At 45.5% G+C, this 10,279-nt stretch overlaps 2 protein-coding genes across 5 annotated transcripts; both read right to left on the bottom strand.

Moving 5' to 3' along the window:
- Positions 1-204: 204 nt before the first annotated feature.
- LOC125511680 lies at positions 205-5,939 on the bottom strand. 3 transcript variants are annotated; one of them, XM_048677107.1, is made up of 5 exons: positions 5,803-5,939; positions 4,815-4,879; positions 4,480-4,716; positions 3,627-3,695; positions 1,621-2,360 (listed from the first exon to the last, which is right to left on the bottom strand). In XM_048677107.1, the coding sequence occupies exons 3-5, from the start codon at positions 4,714-4,716 to the stop codon at positions 2,193-2,195; spliced, it is 474 nt and encodes a 157-aa protein (XP_048533064.1). In that variant the 5' UTR covers positions 4,815-4,879; positions 5,803-5,939; the 3' UTR covers positions 1,621-2,192. The 3 variants fall into 3 exon arrangements, with proteins under 3 accessions (XP_048533066.1, XP_048533065.1, XP_048533064.1); XM_048677109.1 differs by lacking the exon at positions 1,621-2,360 and adding an exon at positions 205-941 and having other exon boundaries at positions 4,815-5,822; XM_048677108.1 differs by lacking the exon at positions 1,621-2,360 and adding an exon at positions 206-910 and having other exon boundaries at positions 4,815-5,822.
- A 122-nt stretch (positions 5,940-6,061) lies between these two features.
- LOC125511679 (polyubiquitin 11-like) lies at positions 6,062-8,962 on the bottom strand. Of its 2 annotated transcripts, none has more exons than XM_048677106.1 (5): positions 8,503-8,962; positions 8,311-8,383; positions 8,011-8,084; positions 7,747-7,881; positions 6,062-7,007 (listed from the first exon to the last, which is right to left on the bottom strand). In XM_048677106.1, exons 1-5 carry the CDS (start codon positions 8,686-8,688, stop codon positions 6,291-6,293), a joined length of 1,185 nt encoding a protein of 394 aa, XP_048533063.1. In that variant the 5' UTR covers positions 8,689-8,962; the 3' UTR covers positions 6,062-6,290. The 2 variants fall into 2 exon arrangements, with proteins under 2 accessions (XP_048533063.1, XP_048533062.1); XM_048677105.1 differs by having other exon boundaries at positions 8,002-8,084.
- Between the last annotated feature and the right edge of the window lie 1,317 nt (positions 8,963-10,279).

The following is a 10,279-nucleotide window of genomic DNA, read 5'->3' on the forward strand; positions in this document are numbered from 1 at the left end:
TTGTTGTATTCTTTGGACCTAACTTAATATCATGGTGTGCACGAAAACAAGCTACTGTCTCCAGATCAAGTACAGAGGCAGAATACAAAGCATTAGCAAATGCTACGGTAGAGATTATATGGGTTCAGTCTATGTTCAAAGAAGTTGGTGTGATAAACACACGAGCTCCATGTCTATGGTGTGCACTCCGGAGATCAAGTTGCAGATGGATTCACAAAGGCATTGCCTGTACGGAGTTTTGAAGAATTCAAACGTAATCTCAACTCGACCAAGCTGTGATTAAGGGAGAGTGTTAAACACATGATTGTGTCCCGTATGTGTCACGTACAGAATACGTACAGGAGGTTGAGTACTTCTCAAGGATAGCTAGGCGCATGAGATATTCTGTTGTAACTACTAGCTAGCTTATCCTCTTATCTCTCTTATCTTTGTTCTTCATCAAGTTGTATCTCAACCAACTCTTGTACGCGTATCTCAAGCTCGCACCCTGCCTATTTAACATGCAGCACGTCGCCCTAGATCGGGTAAGATGTTTCCGCCAACGCACACACTCCAGGTCCAGAGGACAATGGCGAGTTCCGAACCGTCAGCATATATACTTTTTTTTGCGGGGGCGTCAGCATATATACTACTCACTCATTTGGGCAATTTGCTTATTCAACTTTGACGAATGCGCAAAACCATGGATGTGCAATTTCTCAGAAACTGCCGATTCCATGCACACCATTTCTTGCTGCGTCTGCGGGCATAAAACAGTCCTCAATATGGAGCATCACTTCATACTGTGTGTGATGGAGAACTAGCGTAGTTATGCTTTCTCGTCGCTTTGCTTGTAATGGCTCATCTCATCTGTAAGGAACATAATGGCAGGGTGTTCACTCTTAATTAAGGCGTCGAGCTTCTTCAACATCTGCGATTGATTATGAAAATGAGCCGAAGACCTGTGTAATAATGCTGCGATCAAATGAAAAGAACATTAACAGTTCCAACAGATAGAACCAAATACAAAAACCTACATGTTAGCTGCAATAAATCAAAAGGCTCCATGGTGATAACAGTTGGTATTGTGCAGTGTATAATGCATCTAGTTCAGATCAGAACTAGGAATGCTTACACTATTCATAACATAAGAACAAATGGCAAATATAAACATCTGATTTATCTTCGAGTCATGTTGTCAGTCCAAAGATGTAAAACAATTACTTGAGAAAAACATCTAGCACAAAGTTTAAATGTATCGTGGTAAAGTCATACTCCCTCGTCCCAATTTACGTGGCGCACGCATTTCAAATTCCAAGTTTGACCATCAATTTAACCAACTGGATATTACTTATCAGACACAAAATGTTAATCATCAAATTTGTATCCAAAAAGGTTTTTCAATGGTATGCTTATGATGACACATATTATTGATGAAATTAGTGGTCACAGTTAAATCACGAAATGTGAGTACGCCGTGTAAATGGGGATGGTGGGAGTATTACTCGAGAATCCTACAGAATTAGTACCTTTTCTTCTTTCAGATACGAATTGAACATGGACAAGTTTGAAATTGATACTCCCCATCTAACCGGTCCTAAGATCTGGCAAAACCTATGAGATCAGCCCTGTATATGATGCATCACCGCTCCAAATTAATCCATGGATGGTAAATATACAAACAAAAATACTGGCTAACAAATCAATCAAGATCACCCACAATGCAACTGGTGGACTATGCAAGAGAATGGGACCACAATTTCCATGTACAAGGTTGTCGAAAACAGAGCAAGAAACCCTATAATATCTTATAAGTAACATGGACACTTAGATCACCTCGATTTCCAGAGAGAAAAGTCCACATTTCAACCCCGAACTAACCACTCGGTTCAATTTACAACCCTCATCTTTGAAACCGGTCGAATTGCACCCTCAACTTACAACATAGTTCAAAAGACAACCCTTGACTCGGTTTTGGGCAGATCAACCGGTTTAGAACGAGTCAAAGCTGACAGGGCAGCCAACTCAGCAAGCCACGCAGGCACACATCCTAACATATTCCCCTCTCTCTCTCTGTTCGTTCAGCCCGAGCGGCGACCCAGTCCCCGCAGCCACTGCCTGGGTCACCTGTAACACCAAGGCCCGCTGCTGCTGGCGACCGGCGGCGTTGCCACACCGTCGCCAGGTTCCCTTTTTTCTTCCCTCTATTCTCCTTACCCACAGCCGCGACAAGCTACTGCTGCTGCTGCTGCTTCTGCTGTGGCCGGCGACCTGCTGCTGCTGTATCTGCACCCACTGCATACGTGAACAATGGTTGCAGGTGTGATCTTCAGAGACACCGTGGAGAATGCTAGTGAAGAGACAGACAATGGATCATGAACCTGCACGGTGTGCCAAAGAAAAGCTCGGTGCATGAATCAAATCTGAACAATCACCAATCAGAAGGAAGGCAGAAAATTCAGACTTCAAGAAGGCCCAGGCAGAATGTCTGATGAGCCAAACTGAATGTGCTTCTTTCCGAATAATGTTTAGTCAGAACAAAGGCTCTGATTCCTGAACCAAAACTGAACAATGTTCAGTCAGAAGGAGACTTTTTGCAGAATATTCAAACTTTAAGAGGCCCAGGCAGAAGGTATGATGATAAGCCAAACTGAATGTTTTGTTTCCGAATAATTTGTTCTTCAGAATCTGAAGAATCTCTAACAGAAAGGAGAATGATACTGAACTTGGTGTTGGGTAGTAACTTAGCTCACATCAACATGCTACAGTACACAGACAAGGTCTGGCGACGAAGAGATCATCAAAACATTGTGGAAATTAAGTACCCTTCAGCTGGTTCTTCCTGCTGAATCTCATCTGGTTTTTCTTCCAGAAACCTAGTTTTGCCTCCCGCTTTTACTGCTCTACTCGCCAGTGGCGGCAGGGGTGGCAGCAGAAGTAGGTCGCCGGCTGCAGCAGAAGCAGCAGCAGCTCAGCTCGTCGCCGCCGCCGCCAGCGGCAGCAGCGGCGGCAGCTTGCCGCGCCTGCGGGTAAGACAAGATAGGGAAGAGAAGAAGGGAACCTAGCGGCGGTGTGGCGGCGCCGCCGGTCTCCGATCGCCAGCAACGGCGGGTTTTGGAGTTCCAGGCGATCTAGGCGGCGGCTGCGGGGACTGGGTCAGGGCTCAGGGTGAACGGAGAGAGAGAGAGAGAGAGAGAGAGGAATAGGTTAGGATGTGTGCCTGCATGGTCTGCTGAGTTGGCTGTCCAGTCAGGTTTGACTAGGTCAAAACCGGTTGACCTGCCCAAAACTAGGTTCAGGGTTGTCTTTTGAACTACTCCCTCCGTCCCATAATATAAGAGCGTTTTTGACACGTGTCAAAAACGCTCTTATATCATGGGACGGAGAGAGTATGTGGTAAGCTGAGGGTGCAATTCGACCGGTTTCAAATATGAGGGTTGTAAATCAAACCGACTGGTTAGTTCAGGGTTGAAATATGGACTTTTCTCATTCTCCAAAAATGATGGCACTACAAAAAATGTAAGAAGAAAAATAGCCAAGATAATTGACTAGATCTTGAGAGGATCGGTACCACCAAATGCTGGATCTGTGATGCATCGAGCAAATAAGTAGTAGTATGTGAGAAAAGGAGTAAAAGGGAGACTCACTGTGCACTGTTCAAGCTGCAACTCACTGGTATTCCTCCTGCGCTTTTGACTCTTCTTTGGACTAGTCTCCTGTTACAAAACAAACTCTACACAATTAGCACTCCCAGAAGTAGAGGTTCCTATATAGATAAACATAATTCCTCACTTCACAATCAGTTTGTGTCTCCAATGGCACATGTTTCATGCAGGTAGCCTATCAAGAATCTAGATGTTTATGCCTTTAGGAACAACAACAACAACAACAAAGCCTTTAGTCCCAAACAACTTGGGGTAGGCTAGAGGTGAAACCCATAAGATCTCGCAACCAACTCATGGCTCTGGCACATGGATAGCAAGCTTCCACGCACCCCTGTCCATAGCTAGCTCTTTGGTGATACTCCAATCCTTCAGGTCTCTCTTAACGGACTCCTCCCATGTCAAATTCAGTTTATGCCTTTAGGAACAAAAAGTAAAAATAAAGCGGCACACAATGAAACATGACTAGACCATTGTGTATGCATATCAGTGAAACAGCCAATGATCACATGTCAAGAGGCAATCAACTAAACTGCAAGCAGTGATTAGTGAATTTGGTTAAACATCACAATTTATTAATGTTACCGTCGACCGATCAGGTTCACCTATAAACACGACATCGTCCATCGACTACATATGTGTCTGTAGAAAGAGAGGGTCTGCTGTGGATATGCCGCGCCATAAGCAGGTCACTCCGTCACTGGACAAATAACACGGAAGAAAAACAAGGTCATTTCAGAATCTCAGGTTGCCCATTTTTGTATTTCTGGATTCCATAATTTTTCCCCTTAGTTAAGAGTGCATTTCTAGCAATGTACCCTCAATAGTGAATCTGTACCTTGTTTTCTGCATCAACTGCTTCTGCTCTCAATCTGTCAATCTCGTCATCCTTCTCTCTGTCTACCACTTGCAGCTCATCTATGCTCTGCTGAAGGGTTTGTGCTGCTTCAGTAGCTTTTGCTGCCTCCACTTCTTTTAACTTGTTTATCTCTGCTCGAAAATCTCTTGCGATGTCCTCGTGAGCAGAATCGTTTTGAGTAAGCTCTACATGACTTACAGTTTCTTTCAGTTGCATCTACAGTGTTGAGAACAGCCATGAACGCAAAACAATGATTACATGCACAAGCTAGATTGAATACTTTTGATCTACAGAACTAATGTTTCTGTAAATACCTCTGGTCTTGCATCGGAAAGAGCTACACATGTACTGGAATCCTCCAGGTCGCTCTGTTAGAGTTCTACATTGAACACATAAGGTAATGATATCTGCAGCAACATAACTTGATAGAAATTCAGTGTTTCCTTCTACAAGTTAAAATCTCACAGAGATGCACAATAAAATCCTCGATTAGCAGGGCATAAGCCTACACAAACTCCTCTCTCAGAGATCGAGCCAGAACAAGGCAAAAATAGTGACCAGTTTTTCCACCACAAGCAACACGCGTCATTGAAAATAACTAATTAAGTCAAGAGGAAGGCATCAAAGCGAGCTTGGGATTAGCACCAGGACGCATCTCCGTGTAGGCTGCCTTCCATCTCACAAGGCGAACACACAGATAAATCATACTGAGATGGAAGCATTTGAAACAAAATCAAACATAGTGCTTCCGTACATTGTGTTCTTGCTGTCAGCTACAGCAATGGGTAGAGTTTCAGTTTCAGAGTTGCACTTTGGTGTCTCCTGATTTCAGCTAATTAATCATCATCATTCGGTGAGCCTACATTGAGCTTCTGATTTGTAAGGCACCAGGTAAGTTAAGTAGGTAAATAAGATGAGACATCCCAGTTTTCAGAGCTACTACCTCCGTCCCATAATATAAGAGCATTTTTGACACTACACCATAATATAAGAGCGTTTTTGACACTAGTGTAGTGTCAAAAACGCTCTTATATTATGGGACGGAGGGAGTAATTCACTGAACCGAAGGTATGACTGAATGATCAAATTCAGGGCAATTATTTTCAGAGTCCCAGGAAAGTAACCACGACAGGCTTTAGGGTATCAATTTACTGAACTGAAATTGAACAGAAAGGAAGCCAGTTTTCAGAGCAAATTGATTACTTTTGTCAATATCTCTTATCCCTACCAAATCCATTCAAGGCAGAATGTACCGAGTCCAAAATATTTATGCATGGATGCAAGCACAGAAGCCTTACTTACATCCTTGTACGACGTGCTCTCCTTGAATAATTTGATGCATGAGACAAGCAAAAGTTGTAGTGATCCAATTTTCCTCTGCATCTATATTGTTTAGGGATTCTGAAAAAAAAACAGAAACAAAATGTAGGCAAAACAGAGCAGCACAATGCTCATCAACAGTTAATGTCTGGACATCAAGGGAATACATATATATCCTTCTCTCCTTACTACCAAACTCAATACTTGTTAGGCTAATGACACAATAAGCGCCACACTGAAATTATCAAGTACTTACACAAGCATATATTATTTCCTTCAGAGAAACCCCACGTGCATACCTACGTACACCGGTCTGTTATTACGAGCCCAGAAACTACAACATTTCACTCATTTTACACCCTGCATACTGTTGTACTAAAATATATCCCCTTCAGGTGCAATCGCTATCGAGTCTGACTGAGCTCTCACTAATGGTACCACCAAAAGCAAAGGACCAATTTACATCTATCTCACCAACCACCAGGAGGACGAATCTGCAGAACAACGATGCACGAACGACGGATCACTTCCGCCAAGGGGGCGCTGTCCTCGCCAGAGAGCTGCTGCTCCTCCGGGAGAATGCACAACTCAGAGTAGATCCACGCTTTGATGTTGTCAACGGCCTGCCTGCGCTTCATCGCACGTTCAATGACTTTCTTCCCGGTCACCGTCCTGACAGAGATGCGCATCTGACCGCTCCGACGCGTGATGCCGCGAAACGCAACATGAAGGGTAGATTCATTTTGCACGTCGTAGTCAGCCAAGGTGCGGCCATCCTCCAGCTGCTTCCCGGCAAAGAAGAGACGCTGTCTGCCTGGGGGGATGCCAGTTTCATCGAAAAACTTTGCCTTGACACTGTACAGGCTATCTTCTCCGTCAACACCAATAGTCATGATCTTGCCACTCCGTGCCCTGATAAAGATATGCATCCCTTGGGGAACAAGGTCAAGGGTGAGGGTGGACTCCTCCTCGATGTTGTAGTCCTCCAGGCTGCAGCTGTCCACCAGCAGCTCACTGCCAAACATGAGTCTCTGCTGGACTGCAGGGATGCCCTCCTTGTCTTGTATCTTTTCCTTGACACCGTAGATCGTATTTGATCTCATGACCTCAAGAGTGATTGTCTTTAAACAGTGGGTCTTTCTATTTTTGCGAAAAATTGAACAGTTGATCTTGACAAAGATCTGCATCTGTTGAACAAGCACACAAAACATTAGCATCTTATTAGACAAAGGCTTCCATTGAAGACACCAAACGGTAAACGAAAAGAACAGTAGCAGTTCTAACAGATAATAGAACTAAAAACAGAAATCTGCACATCAACCACAACAAACCATCAGGTTCCATGGTGATAACTGTCGATGTTGCAAATTTAATGATAAATATAATCATCAGGACTGTTTGGGCTATGTTGTCAGTCCTTCACGTACAACCATGTTCTAGGAAAATCAAGTATCTTACACAAAGTCGACAGATATTGTGATATAAATACATAATACTCAAGAATCCTACAATTTGCAAATTAGATGATTCACTGGCCAGAAACAAGTGTGGGACAATGTTAACTGATGAATTGAACAGAAGCAGGAAGACCTTCAAGTTGCTATAGTCGTATAAGGCTGATCACGACAACAGTTCTCATGTGCAACTTGCAAGGTTAATTCATTAGGGAGTCTGTCAGCAATTTTGGATCCACTCAGATGACTAAAGGTGAAAGAAACAGCTACAGTATCTTATAAGGAATATGAACACTTAAGTCCACTCAATTTCTAGAAAATACAACACAGCAAAATTGTTTACAGCAAATGGACCGACAAAATCGTCTAGATCTCGAGGAGATAAGCAACACAAATGCTAAATCTGGGATGCATCGGGCAAAGGTGGAGCAGGGCAAGGGCGTGAGAAAAGACGAGTGAAAGGGAGACTCACCATGCACCGTTGAAGATGCATCTCATTGGTAAGCTTCAGGCGCTTTTCTTTACTAGTCTCCCCATTGGTAAGCTTCGTGCGCTTTTTTTGACTAGTCTCCCCATTGGTAAGCTTCCTGCGCTTTTGACTAGTCTCCTGTTAGAAAACAGACTCCAGTCTGTTAGCACACCCCCAGAAACTGATTATCCTATACGGAAATCAAACTTGAGAATTCCTAATTGGGAAGCTTTCCAGTAAGCATTGATACAAAACAACCATGGACACCTTCAGTTGAGAGTTGTCAGCATCAGGAAGAGCTTCACGGGCTTCGGAATCCGCCAAGTCACGCTCTTGAAGTTCTGCAATGAACACAAAGTCGTCAGTAGTAGCAGCAGGATTTCACTGAAATTGGGCGCTTCGTCGTAGAAGTTAAAATGACGACCAAATTGATATTGAGCAGGCAGGTCATAAACCTACATAGACAAGTCCCTGACCCAAAGGGATCGAGCCAAAACGGGGAAATGATGCCAATTTCTTCACCCAAATCATCCATCCAAAAGAGTGAAGAGGGGATCCAATTCTTACCGGCGAGCTTGGGATTGGCACCGGGAGGAAGCTCGGAGTAGGCCGCCTTCCACCTCTCCCTGCTCGCCTCCGCCTTCAACCGCAGTCCGCAGACCATAATTAAGCCAGCAGCATCAGGCGCGATTAATTTAGATTTATGAAAACCCCAAATGGATAAATGGAAACCCTAGCTAGAGGCAGCGCGCGAACCACCTGGAGGAGGCGGGCATGGAGGCTCTTCTCGCGGGCGTCCGACAGCTTGACGGCCTCCTCCAGGCGCGCGCGGTCGGCGGCGAGCGCCTCCACCCGCGGCAGCAGCCCCTGGAGCCGGTCGTAGACGCGCCGCCACTCCGCCGAGGGGAACTCCAGCGGCGCCGCCTCCGGACCGCCGTCGGTCATGGCCCCCTCGCTTCCGTGCGCTAGCACCTAGCTGTTGCCCCGGAGCGGAGAGCAGATCAGATCAATGCAGGTGGGCGAGGCCGGGATCGATGGAGAGCTCGCGGGACGGGGAATCAGATGGTGCGGCGCGGGTGAGGAGCGGATTCGGGCTTCTCGGAAAGAAAGCAATTGCAAGGAAGCTCCTCATCCATCCATGGCGGCGGCAGGAGGAGGAAGAGAGGCGGAAGGGTGGAGAAGACAGAGATCAGTCCTCTTTCACTCCTTGACCGTGTCTTTCTCTGCCTTTCTCCCCCTCTTATTTTTTACCTCTTGCAACCTTAAAATGACCGATTTGCCCTTGATTTACTGTAACACGTTGCCTCCCCCTCTCCCCGGGCGAGTGCGAGCAATGTCATATGGGCGGCGACTCGAATCCTCCCGGCGAGGCCATTGGTCCCCTTTCTCTTCGCTTGCACTTCCGCGGTGAGGGCATGCTTGATCGCCCTCTGCTTTGGCATTGTAGGCTTGTAGTTAGTTAGGGTTTGAGCCGACGTGTTATTAAGCAGTGTTTTACGTGGCAGCGACGACGGTGTGAAGAAATAGGTCTTTCCTTTGGGCGGTAAATGTAGAGTTATCGACGTCATAGTTTGTGAAGATTGCTCGGTCAACGGTTGTTTTCTTTCTTTTCCATCTGGCAACCATAAAATGACCGATTTGCCCTTGATTTACTGGCTCTTCCTTCTCTCTCTCCTCCGGCGAGCAATGCCATATGGGCAGGCGGCAACTGCGGTCCTCCCGGCGAGGCCGTTGGTCGCCTCTTCCTTCGCGACGGCGAGAGGATACTGGCACTCTGCTTCGACATTGTAGGCAACGTTTCATTATGTAGTGTTTACGTGGCAGCGACGACGCCATGAAGAAACAAGTCTCTCCTTGGATGGTAAATGTAGGGTTATTGACGTCGAGATGGATTTTTGTGAATATTGCTTCAGAAGAAGCATGGCAGGTTGTTGTCTTTTCAACGACGGCGTTGGCGGGTGGAAGACGTTAGTTGTGTGGTTGATCTCGGCAAGCGTTTAGTGGAAAGGCGGATCAAACGCCTTTCTTCGGCAAGGTGAACCGGTGTGTCAAGTCTATAGAGTTGAGAGGCGCATGGACACATCTCCATTCAATGTGGCACAGAAACAAAGGCTCCCATATTCACGCCAATCATCTTTGTCGACTCACAAAGTGGGCAATGGTGCATCCTGACTCCATTGGATCTCCAACGAATGCCTCAGCCATACCGGGATTATGCATGTTTACCTCTTAAGGACGATCCTTTTTCTTGGCACCGCTAAATGCAGGCATATTTGTGTGTGCTTAAGGGCTGCATTTTGATATGTGAGAATAATGGTCATCTTACTTAGTTCACTTCATATGATGTGCCATTACCGATTCTATGTTACTGCTTTTTTATAACATTTTTTCTGAAATTAGTAGAACATTTAAACGAGCCCCCCCCCCCCCCCCCCCAAAAAACAAATATTGATTCGGGCTTATCGGAAAGAAACCAATCGCAAGGAAGCTTCTCATCCATCCATGGCGGTGGGAGGAGGAAGGGGAAGAGTGGAGA

This window comes from Triticum urartu, chromosome 5 (assembly GCF_003073215.2).
Source record: "Triticum urartu cultivar G1812 chromosome 5, Tu2.1, whole genome shotgun sequence".
Classification (NCBI taxonomy): Eukaryota; Viridiplantae; Streptophyta; class Magnoliopsida; order Poales; family Poaceae; genus Triticum; species Triticum urartu.

What these genes read in the sequence shown, in the direction of transcription:
- LOC125511679 (XM_048677105.1), bottom strand. Translation starts at nt 8,688, where the DNA reads ATGACCGACGGCGGTCCGGAGGCGGCGCCGCTGGAGTTCCCCTCGGCG. An exon ending in TCCATGCCCGCCTCCTCCAG is followed by an intron (nt 8,384 to 8,502) that starts GTGGTTCGCGCG and finishes CTGCGGTTGAAG; the next exon opens with GCGGAGGCGAGCAGGGAGAG. An exon ending in TGCATCTTCAACGGTGCATG is followed by an intron (nt 7,008 to 7,746) that starts GTGAGTCTCCCT and finishes CTTGTTCAACAG; the next exon opens with ATGCAGATCTTTGTCAAGAT.
- LOC125511680 (XM_048677107.1), bottom strand. Translation starts at nt 4,716, where the DNA reads ATGCAACTGAAAGAAACTGTAAGTCATGTAGAGCTTACTCAAAACGAT. An exon ending in CAGTTGATGCAGAAAACAAG is followed by an intron (nt 3,696 to 4,479) that starts GTACAGATTCAC and finishes GTTTTGTAACAG; the next exon opens with GAGACTAGTCCAAAGAAGAG. An exon ending in TGCAGCTTGAACAGTGCACA is followed by an intron (nt 2,361 to 3,626) that starts GTGAGTCTCCCT and finishes CACACCGTGCAG; the next exon opens with GTTCATGATCCATTGTCTGT.